Raw genomic sequence first — 20,347 nt, 5'->3', positions numbered from 1 at the left:
GTTTTCTTGCCTCATGGGCTGACTATTAGTTAACTAGCTAGGTAGTTTAACCAGAATAGGGTCAGGAATAGGGGGATCGATTCAGAACCTATAGAAATACACGACAATGGTTCAAGTACTATGACTATTTATGCAGTGGATTTTGGGATTCCTAAATCGCAGTTAAAAAAATTTGAGTTTTAGAATCTTGGAAAGAATTGCGGAAGCGGCCAGACCATTGTGAGTGTAGCTGTCTGAATAAGTTGCATTGGGCTCCTATTTAAAAAATAAAAAGAAGAAAGTTCCGTGCCACCTACTTGAAGTCCCAACGTCTGCTAGAAATTTCGAACTTCCCATCCGGGAAATCCTTGAAGCGAAAGTTTTTATTTACTTTTTTTTTCAACTTAATTTTATTGACAGCCGATACAAACCTGGGACATCAGTAATACACAATAATTGGCCATAATATTGATATCAACCTTTTCAATATAGCTATAATCAAGCAAGCATGTAAAAATAGAACTCTTGAAAACAAACAACAGTGCCATAGTAATCTTGCAAAGAAAATGAGTAGGTCTGGGGGCCATAAGTCCGAACCGTCCAATATAGAAATACACATAGTCAACATCTGAGTCATAACCCATGACAATCGCCCCAGCAGTTCCTCAACAGCAGCAATGGGGGGGGAGAAGGTTCCAAGTAAATCCCTTGTTACTCCGCCCAACTCCTCCATATTCTGGGGTGTTTCTGGGAGCACCCCTGCGCCTTGAAGACCGGGATTTCCAGACCCATTGTAAAGTCCAAACCCTTCTTCCATATTGCCACAGATGGCGGTGATTCATCCTTCCAAGCTTTGGCAATATCACGTTTAGCCAAAGTTAGGCCAAGAAACAATAGGTGGCGCTTGTATCTGTTGCCACCCAGTCCCTCGGTAATGTGGAGCATAACCAATCGTGGCTACAGTGGGATGGCCCATATAAGGACTTCCGAAAGGCAAGTGGTCACCTCTCTACAAAACCCTAACTAGACCGAATACTGCCATACTGTATGTATGAAAGTACCCTCGGCATCCCCACAGCGCAGGCAGCAAAGGGAAGCAACATGCCCAGCGCGCCAAAGCTTCTATCTAGTGAAGTAGGCCCGGCGGAGATATTTGAATTGAATAAGTCTCACACGGCCGCTATCGCCGCACTGCGCTGTGATTCCAGTGCCTCCACCCAGTCATCCTCATCCAGGGGGCCCAAAGCTAACTGCCACGCGTCTCTAGTTTTATGAAGTGTGGTGGAGCTATTCCGAAGTGTGCGATACATTTTTCAATCTTATGATCGCCCAGGTGCCTCATAAAGACTTTATCTTCTAAGGGATTAAAATCAGGTATGTCCGTTTGTAATGCCAGGTATGGGGTGAAAATGCAAAAAGAACGATTGATGGACAGTATGCAGAGCAATGTCATACATCAACCCCAGTACGGAGATCTGGGACTAAATCCATCGTTTTTTTTGCTCTCCATGCCATTCCAGTTCAGACATGGCCATTATGCAAATCAGTCTTGACCCTGCGCCCTGGGGTGAAGGCATAACTGATTTGGAGATACCTATAGAATTGCGAGTGGGGCATGGCATATTCTGTCTGGAGTTCCTGAAAGAACTTTACGTTCTGCCAGGCATAACAACACCTATTGTGTCTATCCCAATAGCTCCCATCCAAGAAATCCAGATAACTGCGCCCGCTGTGGCAGCAGACCATTATGCCACAGTGGGGTTTCCTTTGTCAATTTGTCCCACCACACCATTGTGCGAAGTGTTCGTTTCCAGCAGCTCCATGAGTGTCGGACCAGAGTAGAGTGTTGAAAATTAGTACGGTTTGGTGAACATTATCTGCGCCATCTTGCCTCTTCCCCTGATGCCACACTTTTGTCGTGCGCACCCGCCATTTTAAGATGCCCTGAACAGAACAAACCCTTTTTGCATGCCGCTGGCCCCTGACATAGCCCTTCGCCCTCACTAAGCCTGCACGCTGACCAACCCCCTGCTTGCACCTGCCTTGAATCATAAACCCCTCTCCGGCGCTGCTCTGCCTCAGGCCCTCATCCTGTCCCCAGCGCAACACCTCCCTTCTTCCCTTTCATGATCCCCGGCCCTTTGATGCAAACCCCCTTTTCCCCGTGTGCCCGTTTGTCCTCCTCGTTCCCAGGCCGGCACCCAGCTCTGCCGATACTATTCCTTGCCCCTCCCCGTACACTAGAAAGCTTCCCCCATCAAAGGATCCCCGGGTTGATCAAAGCCCCCACCCCACGAGATCCGATCGAACCCCGCATTCCATGAATTGACGGAATATCCAGCTGCGCGATACTCATCACCTGTTGTGACTAGGGTGGGGACCTCTACTGTAAATGTGTGTGGGAACGGGCCCGGAGGGGGGGGTTCCGGGAATGTCTTTCCGTACATCAAAGCTTTGTCATGAGTATGTAAACTGTAATAAAAACCGCAAAACCCTGTATATAAGGGGCCAGACCTCAGACATAAGTTAGAGCACCTCAGAACGATACCTGCTGTCCGTTTTGCTGTGTTCTCCTCCGGAGAGAATAAAAACCTTGTTTCCTGCTTTCCAGTCTCCAGCGCCTGCCTCTTCATTGATTAAATAACTAGAGGGTCACAGAGGCAATACCGCCGGGCAAATATCGATTGTCCCCGACCCGAATCAGTTTTTTTTACAATTGGCGTCCCAAGCGTGGGGCCCATCAGCGACTCGTGGATCCAGTGGGAGAGGTCCCGACGACAGAGTGAATGACTGCAACGATCGGGAGAGCTCTTGCCCAATAGACCCTCGTCTGGCAGCCGATCATCCGAACTTCACTAGTTCCGAACAGACCTCTCTCGAGTGATCTACGGTCCTGACTGGGGACCATTAGGAGTGCCGTGAGAAATACGAGAAAAAGAGGACGAACGGGCGCTGGATTCGGAAGACAAGAAACTGTCCACACGGTCCGGGTAAGGTTGTGTAAACACGACGGATTGCGAAAATAATTGATTGCTTGATTGTTTACAAAAAAAAATACTAGTATTACTCTTTTTTGACCTATTTGGAGATTCACTGTCTGCACACGGAGAAACAGTAGGCTCCTTCTCTTTTGCAAACGGTGAAGGATAGGTAACGTAACCGTCGCGCCTATCTTTCTCCCCCACTGACTCTATTATTTCTTAACGGTTTTTGGGAGACTCCCCTCTCCCTCACTGATTAACTGGGTTCTTTAACCCCGAACTACTGTTCGCAGATTGTCTTCTGGAGATTCTCTGTCTGCAAACCGGAAACAACAGATTCCTCTTTGCGGTTAGTGAAAGGGTAGAGGACGCAGACTTTTGCGCCCTACTTACTCTCCCCATTGTCCTTTCTCTATCTTATTTATTTATCTGATTGTTTGATTGTTCCTCGTTATTGGTTACTCTTTTTTTTTTATTTTTGTTCATGAGGTATTCACTGCCTGCAAACAACGAAGAATAGGAATATTCTGTCTAGTCTTTGCACCTAGTGATAAGATAGGCAGTGCTGACTTTTTAGTCCCTCGTTACGAGCCGTCATGTCTGTCTTCTCCCCATTGATTGATAATTGGTTCAGCCCGGACCGTGTATTAGAGGTGGACCATATAGCTCCACTAGAAGGCACCCCTAATAAGGACATGTTCATAAACTATGGATTAGTTACCATAGCCTATAATAAATTGTGGCACAGGTATACCAAAGAAAGTCAAGACAAACAGTGGCCACTGGCAGGATCCTTTGACCTTGATAAAATAGAAACGTTGGAAATAGCCCTTCGCAATAATAAGACAACGCCTATTATGCTCGACAGTCTCGGTATGTGGCGCAGAGAGGCTATGCAACGACAGAGAAAAGACGAGGACAAACCAGGTAGAGAAATATACCGACAGGACAACCCCGGGACACCGCTACCCAAAAGTTATCCCCCGACACTACGCAAAAGACGGCCAGACTTAGGGCCAGACCAATGCGCTTTTTGTAGATATGTCGGACACTGGAAAGCCCAATGCCCGACTCTACTGAGCGTGAGTAAAGGCAAAGGGCCGACAGGAATGGCAGGCCAGCAGAATGAGAAAAAGCGCGAGACAAAGAAAAATCCGACTCGCACGGACAGACCAGATAGAACCACCACGTTTGATTATGCCCGATGGCACAGGTTCCGCCAGAACGATTTTAGCGACATGTTCGAGTTTTCCTAGGTCGGACAATATAAAAACGGGAACCCAGCCTAGTTCTAAGTTAACAGACGGAAAAAGATAATTTTGGCCAAATAATCACTGTTTTATGTTTGTCTTCGGATCTTGCGTGTCATACTTTTCTACTACCCCCCGTCTGAGTTTGTGTGTACGTAATATATGAATCTGCGTCATCCCCCTGCACGTGCTTCCATGTTACATAAACTATGTTAATAGAAATTTTAGCATGAAACAACCTGGAAAGAAAGAAATGGGAAACGAAATCAGTAAGCCACTGATAAACACGAACTTTTATTTTAACATAACAAGCAAAGAAAAACACAATAACGCTAGAAAAACAAGAACGGTAAACTATAGAACAGGAAAGTCAACAGAACATTCGCCCCCCCCACATTCTGGAACCTTCCAAAGTAGGGCTGGGTTACGGCTACGCCCAACCGGCGGCAACCCATATAAGGCGGGCCCTGCTGCCAACACTTGGTCAGGAAATCTTGACGTATGGGGGAGCCGGAGGAGAGGCAGGGGCCAGCGGAGTCCAGCCGCAACGGCCCTAGGTAGTTGCCGGTAGTCCCGCCACATGCCTCCTCGGCCCAGCCGCAACGGGCCTGGATAGACTTAAGTAGTCCCGCCACATGTCCAGAGAAGAACGAGGCACCTCTTTCTTTTCCCTTCCGTAACAACCGCAGCAGCTCTGGGCGGCGGGATGCCCTGTCCACACCTCTGCAGGAATGCGTCCAGGTCGGGCTGGGAGGGAGAGGCGACGCGGACGAGCCTCCCCCACCTCCATGGATAGGAGGTCTCCCAGCCCCCGGCCCAACGCCGAACACCCCCAGTCAGGCGATGGTGCCCCAATACTTGCGCAGCACCGAACGTGCAATGGTGCCCATATTTTCGGAACACCGAACCTGCAATGACTGCACCGATACTCGTGCTGCGCCGAATGCGCGCCACAGGTGGCCATACTCCTACAGCACTGAGCACACGACTTGGGGAGCACCGGATGGGGAGAGACCTTCGTGCGGGCCGATGAAAAAGAGCGGCATGGGGTGCACCGGAAGAAGGAGACGGCGCGAACGAGTCTCCCTCGCCCCCCCAGGTGGGGGCATCACAGCTGCACCCCAGCCGAACGTCCCGCTTTCACAAAACAGAGCCCTCTTCCTTTCACACCGAAGGATCTCTTCCACTCTTGCAAACTCGACGAGAGTGGCCCCTGTAGGGCCTCAAAATGGCATCTGGGTCCGCTGGAAGGCGGGCCCCGGCCGCTAGAGCAACTTTGACCAGCAATATAACTCGGACACTTGCCCACTGGGGCACAAGCCCCCATCTCCGACAGCATCTCCGCAGCCTTGAAGATTCTACAAAGGTCCCCGGCGGAGCCTTCGGCCCCTGCAGGCTTCCGGTAAGGGACGGCTGCCTTGATCACTAACGAAACAGGCATGACATTGCCACTCCTTCTGTTAGCATGAATTCTAGAACTGCCGAAAAGGACTCTGGTCCAACTGCCGGTTGTAGGAAACATTTTTCCCTGATGCTACTTCCGGACTAACCCGGCCCCGCCCAAAATGGCGCCGGTATCAATAGGAACTTACGAACACCTCGTGGTGTCCCTTTTCACTATACAAACTTGATGTTCTGAGACTTATATGATCCTTTGTACACTTGGCTAGAAAAGACAAGGAGAGCTCACTCGACGAACATTGTGAAAGGATCCCGTTAAAAAAAAAAATGTTGATTACAAATGAACGGTGTATTATATTTTTATAGCTGATGTATAACCCCATTTATGACGCACACATACGGTATGCATATAGGAAATCTGATTGCAACTATTCTGACTATGCTTCTAAATTATGAAATAAATGCCCCCGAACCCCCAGCCAATTAATAAACGTTTTAGTTTCTTACAAATGAATGAATAAAGCTTTCCAATATTTTTATTGCTGCAAAACGACACCCCTCACTGTACGCACTTTAGCCATTGCCACGTCCGGCCAAATACGACCGCACCCCCATAATCCACGTGCTGAAATGATTTTGCAAAATAAAGGTTTTCGAAACTATGGACGGGTATTGCATGCTTTATTTAAAAAAAAAAAAAAATGTGGGATCGGTGGGAGAGTTCTTTTCTGTGCACCCTACTCTGCTCTCTCTTTAAGGTTGAAAGAAGATGGTTGCCCAGCCCTGGAGGTCGGATCGGATCGACAACACGACACTCTGCCTTCAAAGTACGCGACTGACTCATGAACTCTCGCATGGAGGAAGACCTCGACTTCCAAGGATGGGTAAAACGAACGGTGTAAACGAGGGAATGTAAAAGAAGGGTGAAATGAAATGATGTAAATATTATAAAGTACGACGTTCAAAGGTATTAGGGAACAGAGCTGACCCAAGAACCGAAGAACCTTAGTACGTCACAGCGTTGAAGGAGGTTTAAGGATCCCGATAGTGAGATACATCTTTCGACTAGATACCTCGCACTAGGCACCTCTGGTTTCCTCTTTACGTTTCCCCGCGCACGACCTATATGGACACACTGCCCCCCCCGACTCCAGAAACCATATCCCCGGGGACTCTGCCCCGAGGAGGAAAGACGAGTAAGAGGTAAGTAAAGGACTCTTGAATCCATGTATTTGAATATGCGCGAATGCTGTCCCCCCCCCCCCTTTTTTTCCCCCCTCTGCAGGTTACATCAGAGATTACAGCCGAGGTGTGGCGAAGACCTGAAGCCTTGCCGTGTCTAATACACGAAGCAGACTAGCGCTGCAAGGTGGTGCCTAAGCGCGCCTACTAACTACTCACGTATCGAACAAACCCGTAAAATTAGTATGACCTGATAAAAAGTGATCACCCTTAAACCAGACCACACGAATGAACCCATGTCACGTATGATGCGAAACTATGAGAGAATGTGTGTGTGTGACTGAGGCGTTGACCCAACTGATCGAAGGACCAAGAATGCGAGAAAGTGCGACAAAATGGTACCTCCTTTCTTTTTTCCTTTTTCTCAAGGCACGTCCCCTCTACCCTGTCTAATGCTCAAACTGCATGATTACAAGATTCTAACGCAGACCCGTGAATGTCCTTTACTGTGTAATGCACTAAATAGCCTTTCTTGAATACACTGCCACCCTCTCTGTTGCACGTGTACTATTTAGCCTGCCGTTGCGCACTCTCTCTCTCTCTCTCTCTCTCTCTCTCTCTCTCTCTCTCTCTCTCTCTCTCTCTCTCTCTCTCTCTCTCTCTCTCTCTCTCTCTCTCTCTCTCTCTCTTCTCTCTCTCTCTCTCTCTCTCTCTCTCTCTCTCTCTCTCTCTCTCTCTCTCTCTCTCTCTCTCTCTTTTTGCACTCCACTCTCTTCCGAGCGATTAACCCCGAAATTGGCAAACCGCCACCCCTAGCACACCACCCAATTGGCTTCAAATACCGTCAGTATTTGCACAAAACTTGTCTTTAATACAATCACCCTGAGACCGTGTCATTACCTCTCCTTTTCCGCTAAAAGTCAATAAACCGAGGTTGGGCCGTAAGGGAAAGGACAGGTAAGACGACAGAGGTTCCCTAATCTGGCCCGTAATAAGGGAACTACATGTCAACGGCTCCTATGTTATAAAAAAGAACCTCAGAATACGCGACCCTCCCCGCCCCGAAATTGTCGCAAATACCCAAACAGTAAAAATGAATCACCCCTGTCCCCGTATCAGCCGCTCCAAACTGGAGTTATGAAACTACCCCTCATTTCCGGTTGTGAGAGATGGGTCTATTTACGCCCTTACCATAAGTTTTCTATGTCCCTAGTTGTTTCCCATAAAACCCCTGTCTTTTCTGATTAAGTAATCAGGCCGTAGGAAGGTACGTAGGAACCAGAATGATGTTTTTACAAGGTTAAAAGACTAGGCCGAAGTGAAGAAATCGTTGAAATGAGCCCTGCCGAAAGTGAAAAATGTTAGTTGAAAAGCAGGACGCATCGATAAAAAGAAATGTTTAGCCTATGTTCGTCCCCCAGCAAAATACCTGTTTAGTACCATGTTGATAGCACACAGAACCCTTGGTAAATATAAAACCCTAGAGAACGGCATATCTTTGTCAGGCTCGTCTTACGAAGGTGGGTCTCCATCAGATAAACTGTCGTAACTGTAATAAATAATTGTGAAGGAAAGTCATGGCAAATCCAACAGGCCCGCCATCGGTCATTTATATGTTAGTTGTGAACCCTAATATAACGGACGTTTTCGTTTCTGCCCGGAGCTGAGAGAGAAATAGACTTTTGTGATTACCTTCCTCTGCAAATTCTCTAAAGACTGTCTTTTCAAACTCGTTTAAGGGTACGGCTGTCGGGAGAGAGAAGGACCGGATGTGGGAGCACGAGGCCTGACTGCAGACTATGGAACACCTGCGACATTGGCCAAGGCGAGACCACGACAGAAAAGAGCTGCAGGATGAGGCACTGTTTTCGACAAAATGAGAAGAAAGGGGCGACCTGATGCCCCTGCTCGATGGCCAGTGTTTGCCGACAAGTGGAGAAGTGTGGCTCACTGGTTAGAGGAGGCAGACCTGGAAGCAGAGGTCAGCCCGGGACCAGGGTTCAATTCCCGGCTCGGCGGGGTCTTGAGTCCTAAAATGTCCATGGACTCGACAATTCTCGCTCCGGTGCCTACTCGATTCACGGGTTCACACTCTGCGACTCTGGGCAATAGCTTGCTTAATCTCCACAACGGCCCCTCGCGGCGGGATGCCTGGCTTTCACCTTGCGGATACCCTGCCGGGGTTATATCACAGGGGAATACCAGGACGGGTTCCCTAAGCAAGCGCTTAGAAACCGCTTGGTGATTTGCGCTATATAAATTCCTGTACATTTACATTTACATTTACAAGTCCCCGCTCTCTGAATTCGGTCATAAGCCTGCCTATCTGAAATTCTCCGTCCCCCTAGTCTGTACCCGATCTGGCCCTGCTCCATCCCCCTTTTTTTTCTCCGACCTACCCTATGGACTGTTTTGTACGCTCTTCTTCCATCTGAACTTTTTAACAATCACCTCAAAGGACACAGGGCGAAAAGGACCTTTTCGACCAGGAATGCGAGGGAAAGGTCGTGCCCTGCAACGCGAGACCTAGAATAGAGCTGGACCCGTAGCTCCACCGCCGGTGCTCCACAGCGCCAACGAAAGACAACAAAGAATACTGAGAACTCATTAACTGCAAACATTTTGACATCCCCAATCACCGTTTTTGCTGCGCCTCATTTCTCTCCCAGCCGCCATTGTATTGATTATGCACCAATCCGAATCTGATATATGTAATAACCTATCAGTTCACATTATGAAATGTACTCGCTGCTCTCGCAACAGAATCGTTTTTGTATTGCATTTCTATGACTTTCCTGCTAGACAAGTTTATCAAAGTTTATCAATAGGTCCGCCTCCTAAAACTAGAAATCTTAAAATGTATTGTTTACAACTCTTTCATCTAGGGTTCCTACTACTTTCTTTCTCATGCCCACCACAATAGAACCGAGTAGAAAATGAACCAGCAAGATGCCTTGAATATGTTAAAGGGAGGACTGTTGAAAATTAGTACGGTTTGGTGAACATTATCTGCGCCATCTTGCCTCTTCCCCTGATGCCACACTTTTGTCGTGCGCACCCGCCATTTTAAGATGCCCTGAACAGAACAAACCCTTTTTGCATGCCGCTGGCCCCTGACATAGCCCTTCGCCCTCACTAAGCCTGCACGCTGACCAACCCCCTGCTTGCACCTGCCTTGAATCATAAACCCCTCTCCGGCGCTGCTCTGCCTCAGGCCCTCATCCTGTTCCCAGCGCAACACCTCCCTTCTTCCCTTTCATGATCCCCGGCCCTTTGATGCAAACCCCCTTTTCCCCGTGTGCCCGTTTGTCCTCCTCGTTCCCAGGCCGGCACCCAGCTCTGCCGATACTATTCCTTGCCCCTCCCCGTACAATAGAAAGCTTCCCCCATCAAAGGATCCCCGGGTTGATCAAAGCCCCCACCCCACGAGATCCGATCGAACCCCGCATTCCATGAATTGACGGAATATCCAGCTGCGCGATGATCATCACCTGTTGTGACTAGGGTGGGGACCTCTACTGTAAATGTGTGTGGGAACGGGCCCGGAGGGGGGGTTCCGGGAATGTCTTTCCGTACATCAAAGCTTTGTCATGAGTATGTAAACTGTAATAAAAACCGCAAAACCCTGTATATAAGGGGCCAGACCTCAGACATAAGTTAGAGCACCTCAGAACGATACCTGCTGTCCGTTTTGCTGTGTTCTCCTCCGGAGAGAATAAAAACCTTGTTTCCTGCTTTCCAGTCTCCAGCGCCTGCCTCTTCATTGATTAAATAACTAGAGGGTCACAGAGGCAATACCGCCGGGCAAATATCGATTGTCCCCGACCCGAATCAGGTTTTTTTACAATAGGACCGTATGCAGTGGCCCGTCTCCCATCAGCCTTCTCGCAAGTGCATAGTCTGGGTCTCCTCTGTCTCCATACCACCAGTCATTAAGGATAAGAAGATGTGACGCCGCACGATAGGCCTGAATCTCTGGAGTGGCAATGCCTCTGCAGTTTGAGGACTGGAAGCAGGTACTCAAGGCCACTCGTGGTGTACCGCTCCCCCCATCCTCCCTCTCCTCCCCCTCCAAGAGGAACCGGGCGAAGATTGCATTTAGTTGCGTGAACCAAGAGGGCTGTATCTGGTATGGATGGTTCTGAAGCTGGTATAAAAGATGGGGCAGTGAGACCGTTTTAAAAATAGCAGATCGGCCAAATAGAGGTAGTGGTTCGTGCGACCACGAACAAACCTGGTCTCCTGTCTGTGCCCACAGTGGAGCCAAATTTCTGCCCCAAGAGATAGATGAGAAAGCCGAGAGGAACATGCCTAAATATTTGAAGCTGTCTGGAACCACTGCCCTTCCCGCGACCATCCGCCCAACTGATCTCCACGCAGGGGCCACAAATAGGATTTACCCCGGTTCGTGTATAGGCCTGAGTTCTCGACGAAGATTTGCATAATTCTGAGCAGGCGTGGGCCCTTTCTATTTTCGTTTAGCGAGAAAAAACAATGTCATCCGCATAGAGCGCTATGTGGTCCGCAACCTCCCGAGACCATTCAAAGCCGTGGATCTGGGCCACCAGAGGCTCCATTGCCAGCGTGAATAAATATGGGAAAAGGGGGCATCCTTGATGAGTGCCCTACCCTATTGTGAAGTTGCCAGATGTGGAGTCGGCCACTCGGACCGATGCTGTGATGTCTGTATATAAAAGACGTATTAATGTTAATAAATGTGGGCCAATACTCAGTCGACTGGGCACTGCGAAAAGATTGGTCCAACTAAGCGAATCAAAGGCCCTATCGATATCGGCAAGAAGGAGTGCAGCTGGTTCCCGAAGTCGGTCAATGGCGGCGATGGCGTTGTGTACACAGCGAATATTATGCTGTGTTGCCCTATCAGGCATGAAACCGGCCTGATCAGGGTGAAATAGGTCCGTGATATGCGGGACCAAGCAATTAGCGATGTGCGCGTTTAATTACAAAGCATGGAGAAACTACACCAGGTGGGAGCCATTCTGTGAGCCACTTTTTAATGAAGTCTTTCACACTGCCGCCCTGACAGCCCTCGGGGAATCTGACGAAGCGAAGATTGTTTCTGCGGGCGTGCCCCTCCGCATCTTCTACCCGCGTCGCCAGGCCATTTGTGAGTGTCTCTAGGGCGTATACTTATTTTTGCAGTGTATTTCCCGTGTCCTCCGATTCAGCGATGCATTGTACCATGTTTCTAAGGTGTTGCCAGAGCAGCATTACGTCTGAGCCCACGGCGCCGAGCTTGGCCTTGAGTGTCTCCCGGGATTGTGTAATCCCTGCCAGCAGCGTTGCATTGTCTGGCACGGCCACCTCTTGTTCTCCTGCGCTGGGCCACTGCACGAGTATACTTGTCTGTTGTACTTTGCTTGGAGGACGTACCCGGTGGCTTATCCTTGGCCATTATGTGTGATGCGAGGCTGTCTGGGCGCGATCCAATTGTGTCCACTCGCCTTGCATTTATAGCCGCTCGATGACGCTGGGTGGCTCTTCTGGTTGGGCATATAGGGGGGGCAGCCAGGGGAGAACACCACGCCCACAAGCTGCATTGAGTCTAATTCAACTGCTTCTGTGAGGTGGGCGCCCCCCTGTCTCCTAATGGGAGCAGATCTACACCCTCAGACCTGTATGCCAACGAGGGCTGCTGCGGGATATTGGTGGGAGCCCCCCAGCAGGCGCCAACTCGCAACGTCCAGCTAGGAGCTCCAAGGTCGGTCTGGGAGCAAAGGGGGAAGCCCTAGCCCACTGCTCAATCTCCAATCCCTAAGAAGTGAGGGAGTCAAGGAGAGAGAGGATGTCAAGGGGTCTCAATCCGCCTCCAATCAGGTCCCAATTGAGTATTTTTATAGACTGCAGGTCCGCTGGTGCGAACAAGGCTCGACGTCTGCAAAGAATCCACTAGGCAGCTCCAAGGATACCCTCGATCCTGGGAGTGTGGGGGGGCATGCACACCGCTGCTCGATTTGGCCACTGAGGCCTCAACGGCTAGCTCCGCTCATGGCCACCGGAGTTAATAGGCTCCCACCCCCACACAATATCCTGGGTAAGTGCACCCCCTAGAGGCTCCAATGCAGTACGAGTCCAGTTATGTAAGTCGCGGCCCGGAGTGACCGCCGACCTGCTCCCAGGACCCACTGTAAACACTGGAGCTGCGGCGCCTCTATTCAACGTTGCTGTCCCCATCCAGCAGGGCGCAAACTTTCATGGCGGTCCTGCGCTGCTTTGGAGGCTGTGTGCGCTGTCGCCGCACACGGCTCAGACCCACGGGCCTCGGATGCGCCATCACCACGTGGACAGCCCAGATGTCCTTTGCAGCCCACGCCCACCTCCACGCCGTGGTACGATTCGGCTCCCTTGCTTCTGGATAGATAGTCTTGAGGGACACGGGCTCCAAACCCCAGCAACCTCCCTCAGCAGTCTCACATCACCGGGCGCGGGCACCCCCGCCAGGGTGGTGTCCAGGTAGGCGGATAGCTCATCTCCTCCCGCAGGGTGTCTTGCCTCGCCAGGCCACCAGCTACCCCTGCCACACTATGGTTGCCGATCAGCAACTTCTCGGCCACCAGACCCCGCGATAAACATCCGCTGGGTTTATCCAGACTCCGCCGAGCCCGAATATTGTGTTGGGATGCACGGATGAGAGAGGATTATTTCAGGATTTATGTACGCTACGGGAGCCTCGCTAAGGCGCCTCCGCCATGTTGGACCGCCTGTCCACGCCTCATTATTAACTTCAATAGATTTTTATTTAATGGCTTTAGCAAAATCCTTCTTTTCTAATCCTAAACTCTCAAAAATAAACCAAAAGGATTTGTGGCCTATCGCCCTCCTAAGGAGAGAGAAATGGACTCTGAGCTCTTGCAATATATATGGATTAATCATTCAACTTCTCAGTGTATGTTTGAAAATTAGCTCTGTTAATACATCTACCATGTTACAGTTTTGCTCCATTTTTCTCTGGAACCCCCACCATCCTTAAATTCGATCTGCGGGAGGGATTGTCTAATTCTTCGAGTTACATTTTGGCTGCCTCAGTCTCCTTTTGAAACCCCACTATTTGTTTCTGACAAGGTTGATAGTCCTAGTTTCAAGCTTTTTCTCTGGGATTGTTTAAACATTTTAGTTTTTTGGCCTACATCATCCAGTTTAGTTTGGAGCATTGTTTCTATTTCATGCTGCGAGGTTTTCATTTCTTGTACATCTAATGCCAGTTTCTCGAGCAGTGCCAGGACTGATCTGAAACATTTGTTCCATATTTTGGAAATGCTGCCGCTCCATCACGATGGCAGCCGTGCAGCTCAGGAGTGTTACAAACGGATGGAAAAGTCATTTCCTCAGAAACCCCTTGTATTATTAATTTTCTGTCTGATGCTTTAGTGAGCGATAATACCCTGCTGCGGTTGGTTTTTCAACGGACTGAGCTCTACATGAGATCCACTTTTCATTTTATTAATAATATAGATGGTAAAGATTTTACATTAACCTTAAAAATTAGTATATTGAGGCATATAAGAACACCGCTCCACTCATAAGTGCACAATCGGATTTTATGCTATGCAAATTAGAGCGAGAACAGTTAATACTTATATCATTGTTGGCTTCTAAAATTGTCTTTATTATCCCTAGGGACAGAATGTGATGCAAACTGAGGGTGGTATTTTAGGCGACTATGTCAGCCTCCCTTGATGCTTTGCAGTTGAGGGCTGGAAAGGCTAAAAGTCAAACCCTGATCTAATGAATGGGGACCTTTTTACTTTGTTCGCGGTATCGGATTAGCCCAAAACTTGATCACTGCTTCTAGTAAATTTGAAGTTACTGTTGTCTGGCTCACTTACTTTGCCCAATGAGTCATGCAGCAAAGTGTTCACCTTCAGTGAGTGTGTGAAACTCTAAGTTACTCCACCTGCAGCTCTAGCTGTACCTTGTAGATTTTTCATGCCTGTACTCCCAACAGGCTTGATGCAGCTTTGGTCCTTTCTGCACCGCCTCTGCGACTTCCACTAATTACGGGTAAGTAAGATGAGATCTTCCACACCAGAGATTGATGGATGCCTAAGTGTGCTCAAGCTTAATCCACAGCTTGGGGCAAGAAGCACCCTGTAGTAAGATTGCATCTTATGGAAGAGCTCAATATCTATTTTTGTCCAAGTGCTTTGATTTCTAAGACTTGTAATATTTTCAGAAAAGTAAAATTAATGTAAGCAACTAAAGTAAAAACCCACATGCAACATTAATGATTATGCACCGGAGGTAAATAAACAGTAAAAACAAAACGCGTCTTGAAAAACTATCAAAACCTTTCAAGCTACAGCATTGAGAGCTGATTTGTGAGGAGTGTGCCTAGTTTGTGGTGTCTGCTGTTGTAAACATTTTCTGGCAAATATGTGCTGTGTTTAGTAGTCTTCATATGACTCAGTGAGATGGTCGTCATCTTTTTTTAATTTATTTATTTATTTTTTGGACGCCCTTGAATTTGGCGGTGGTATGGATGGTCAGATTCGATGACTTAGAATAGAATGTTATTGACTCTTCCATGCAGTAGCACAAGTCCAATCTGTGGATAGAAACACACATTGAGGGCGACCAAACTGTTGTACCCTGTACATCGAGACACTGATAACCATGTTGTATATTTCAAACCTTCTTTATTGGTTCCAGTTCAGGGTAGCGTCAATCTCTGTCCACACAGCTCTAGACAGGTACTAGCCATGTACCAGCCCCACCAGGTGCAGCCTCCCCACTGCTCAGCCCATCTCTAACTGTCCCCACTCAGGCACCCAGGCATTCCACGCTTCACAGTCACACCAACATTTTGTTACCATCTCTCACTCCAGCTGAGCAGCTAGGAGGACCGAGGCTGATTGCATATACATGTACTACTGAGGATATAACACAAGCCTTGTACCTTATCAAATTGATAGTTGTGTGGAATCTGAGGGTTGTTTTATCAAATTAGCTAGAGGCCAATGATACTGTTTTGCTTAGTTATTGCTGTCATGTCATTGTTTGTCGGGTCATTTTACAAGTGCTGTGCAAAATCAACCCAGAATAACTCCTCACCTATCCATGAAACCCTGCATGAGTTCTTGAGCCTGCCTTGTTTTTCCCACGTCCGACAGGTGAAGAGCCAGACGCAGAAGAACGAGGGCAGCGTTGGCCTGTTCACCTACCCCGTGCTCCAGTCCGCGGACATCCTGCTCTACAAGTAAGAGATGGGGGCCTGGGCTCCACTGTTGTAGTCAGGCTGTGATTGGACAGCGTTGTAGGTCGTGACCTGCCCCAATGCATTCACCTGGAGAACACCCACTGGTAGATATGTACTTTAGAGCTTCATCTTGGAGGTCTGCACTACTGCAGCTGTGGTGATGTGGAGCATGTTTGATTATATAGATTTATATTTACTATTATATACCTTGATATTTATATTTTTTAGGCTTAAATGTATAATTCATATGCCAATCCAACATAAAAATGTATGTACAACAATAAATATGAAGCCGTGAACTGTTATTAACCTGTGCACAGAAGTAGACTTTTGATCACACTCACTCCTACATCTGTCACGTGCTCACCAGCCTCCTTCAGCCTCCGGTGAGGCGGCGAGTCTTAAATATTCCTGAAGTAAATGCCGCACTGTTGAGATGTGATTCTGGACATTGCATGAACGACTCCGGGCTGAGTGGGGACCTCCAAGGAAGCTTCCTCCAAGCTCTACCGACCTGAGCCAGGCACTCCAATAGTCTCTGTGAACTACCAGCCACCTCCTTAATTAGTACTCCTACCACTACAATCTGTTGTTAGCTCAACGAGGCGGTTTGACGGACTACTTTCCTGCCACGCAACGAATGCTCAGTCATGCAACACTCGCAGCATTGCGCAATCAGGAAACTGGAACAGAGACACCCTGAGACAATGGACTTACCACGTTACTACTCACCCTCCCTCCTTACGAAACCTCCTGTGCAACTTATTCAAACACTAACATGCCACCACCACCACCGACCATACTGAAACAGACATGCCAGGCCGACCCCAACATTCTGAATAAACATTCCATGAGATAAAGGACACAACCCATAGATGGGTAAAGAAGTCACAAAAGCATGTTACAGCTGTAATGATGATGGCTTCAGACACAACCACACTGAAGTGATTTCTCACCCCACATAATCATAGTAAGCTTGATCAGCCTCAGATAACATATGTCCATTAATACATTGACTTGAACGCGAGATACCCCATTGTGGACGAGAATGTGTACGTTCTGGCAGCGGGACAGGTGTGTTGTCGTTCAGCTGTGTATGCAATCCGTCCAACGGTAAAACACTCATCCATCAAGTAAAGCAATGAACTCCCAGAGCTACAGTGGGTGCCACCTCACGAAACAGCAGCCTGTGTCCAGAAGCATTTGCGCTGAGCTCTTGAGGCGGAAAGCCAAGAGCAGGGACATTTTTAAACAAGCATTTACAATGCAATGGTCTCGGCATCATTAAAGGTAGAGCTATTGGCATTGCTCATGACATTTTTTTTTTCTTTAAATCATAAATAAATGGCATTGTCATTTACATTGTCAATACACACCACTCTGCACTCAACTGCACTCACCTGCACTGCACTCAACTGCACTCACCAGCACTGCACTGCACTCACCTGCACTCACCTGCACTGCACTCAACTGCACTCACCTGCACTGCACTGCACTCACCTGCACTGCACTGCACTCACCTGCACTGCACTGCACTGCACTCACCTGCACTGCACTCACCTGCACTGCACTCACCTGCACTGCACTGCACTCACCTGCACTGTACTGCACTCACCTGCACTGCACTCACCTGCACTGCACTCACCTGCACTGCACTCACCTGCACTGCACTCACCTGCACTGCACTCACCTGCACTGCACTCACCTGCACTCCACTGCACTCCACTCACCTGCACTGCACTCACCTGCACTGCACTGCACTCACCTGCACTGCACTGCACTCACATGCACTCCACTGCACTGCACTCACCTGCACTGCACTCGCCTGCACTCACCTGCACTGCTCTGACCTGCACTGCACTGCACTCACCTGCACTGCACTGCACTCACCTGCACTGCACTGCACTCCACTGCACTCACCTGCACTGCACTCACCTGCACTGCACTGCACTCACCTGCACTGCACTGCACTCACCTGCACTGCACTGCACTCACCTGCACTGTACTGCACTCACCTGCACTGCACTCACCTGCACTGCACTCACCTGCACTGCACTGCACTCACCTGCACTGCACACACTGCACTCGCCTGCACTGCACTCGCCTGCACTGCACTCGCCTGCACTGCACTGCACTCACCTGCACTGCACTGCACTCGCCTGCACTGCACTCACCTGCACTGCACTGCACTCGCCTGCACTGCACTCACCTGCACTGCACTGACCTGCACTGCACTCACCTGCACTGCACTCACATGCACTGCACTGCACTCACCTGCACTGCACTCACCTGCACTGCACTCACCTGCACTGCACTGCACTCACCTGCACTGCACTCACCTGCACTGCACTCACCTGCACTGCACTCACTTGCACTGCACTGCACTCCCCTGCACTGCACTCACCTGCACTGCACTGCACTCACCTGCACTGCACTCACCTGCACTGCACTCACCTGCACTGCACTGCACTCACCTGCACTGCACTCACCTGCACTGCACTCACCTGCACTGCACTCACCTGCACTGCACTGCACTCACCTGCACTGCACTCACCTGCACTCCACTCACCTGCACTGTACTGCACTCACCTGCACTGCACTCACCTGCACTGCACTGCACTCACCTGCACTGCACTCACCTGCACTGCACTGCACTCACCTGCACTGCACGCACTGCACTCGCCTGCACTGCACTCGCCTGCACTGCACTCACCTGCACTGCACTGCACTGCACTAACCTGCACTGCACTGCACTCGCCTGCAATGCACTCACCTGCACTGCACTGCACTCACCTGCACTGCACTCACCTGCACTGCACTGCACTCACCTGCACTGCACTCACCTGCACTGCACTCACCTGCACTGCACTGCACTCACCTGCACTGCACTCACCTGCACTGCACGCACTGCACTCACCTGCACTGCACTCACCTGCACTGCACGCACTGCACTCACCTGCACTGCACTCACCTGCACTGCACTCACCTGCACTCTACTGCACTGCACTCACCTGCACTGCACTCACCTGCACTGCACTGCACTCACCTGCATTGCACTGCACTCACCTGCACTGCACACACCTGCACTGCACTCACCTGCACTGCACTCACCTGCACTGCACTCACCTGCACTGCACTGCACTCACCTGCACTGCACTACACTCACCTGCACTGCACTGCACTGCACTCACCTGCACTGCACTCACCTGCATTGCACTGCACTCACCTGCACTGCACACACCTGCACTGCACTCACCTGCACTGCACTCACCTGCACTGCACTGCACTCACCTGCACTGCACTCACCTGCACTGCACACACCTGCACTGCACTCACCTGCACTGCACTCACCTGCACTGCACTCACCTGCACTGCACTCACCTGCACTGCACTCACCTGCACTGCACTGCACTCACCTGCACTGCACTCACCTGCATTGCACTGCACTCACCTGCACTGCACTCACCTGCACTGCACTCACCTGCACTGCACTCACCTGCACTGCACTCACCTGCACTGCACTCACCTGCACTGCACTGCACTCACCTGCACTGCACTCACCTGCACTGCACTCACCTGCACTGCACTCACCTGCACTGCACTCACCTGCACTGCACTCACCTGCACTGCACTCACCTGCACTCCACTGCACTCCACTCACCTGCACTGCACTCACCTGCACTGCACTGCACTCACCTGCACTGCACTGCACTCACATGCACTCCACTGCACTGCACTCACCTGCACTGCACTCGCCTGCACTCACCTGCACTGCTCTGACCTGCACTGCACTGCACTCACCTGCACTGCACTGCACTCACCTGCACTGCACTGCACTGCACTCCACTGCACTCACCTGCACTGCACTCACCTGCACTGCACTGCACTCACCTGCACTGCACTGCACTCACCTGCACTGCACTGCACTCACCTGCACTGCACTGCACTCACCTGCACTGCACTGCACTCACCTGCACTGCACTGCACTCTGCACTCACTACTCTGCACTCACTACTCGGCACTCACTACTCTGCACTCACTACTCTGCACTCTGCACTCACTACTCTGCACTCACTACTCTGCACTCTCCACTCACTACTCACTACTCTGCACTCACTACTCACTACTCTGCACTCACTACTCTGCACTCACTACTCTGCACTCACTACTCTGCACTCACTACTCACTACTCTGCACTCTGCACTCACTACTCTGCACTCACTACTCTGCACTCACTACTCTGCACTCACTACTCACTACTCTGCACTCCCTACTCTGCATTCTGCACTCACTACTCTGCACTCACTACTCTGCACTCACTACTCTGCACTCACTAC

General features: G+C 49.9%; 1 protein-coding gene across 1 annotated transcript in view; it reads left to right on the top strand.

Moving 5' to 3' along the window:
• The window catches only part of LOC144772211 (tryptophan--tRNA ligase, mitochondrial-like), a 93,903-nt gene that overhangs the window by 56,754 nt on the left and 16,802 nt on the right, over positions 1-20,347 (top strand). Inside the window, exon 4 of the mRNA XM_078656355.1 lies at positions 15,925-16,010. Within this exon, the coding sequence (XP_078512481.1) occupies positions 15,925-16,010 (86 nt within the window). The remainder of the gene's footprint in view (positions 1-15,924; positions 16,011-20,347) is intronic.

This window comes from Lissotriton helveticus, chromosome 8 (assembly GCF_964261635.1).
Source record: "Lissotriton helveticus chromosome 8, aLisHel1.1, whole genome shotgun sequence".
NCBI classification, from domain to species: domain Eukaryota; kingdom Metazoa; phylum Chordata; class Amphibia; order Caudata; family Salamandridae; genus Lissotriton; species Lissotriton helveticus.
The sequence above is the reverse complement of the archived record's forward strand: the minus strand, read 5'-3'. Positions and strand labels throughout refer to the sequence as shown.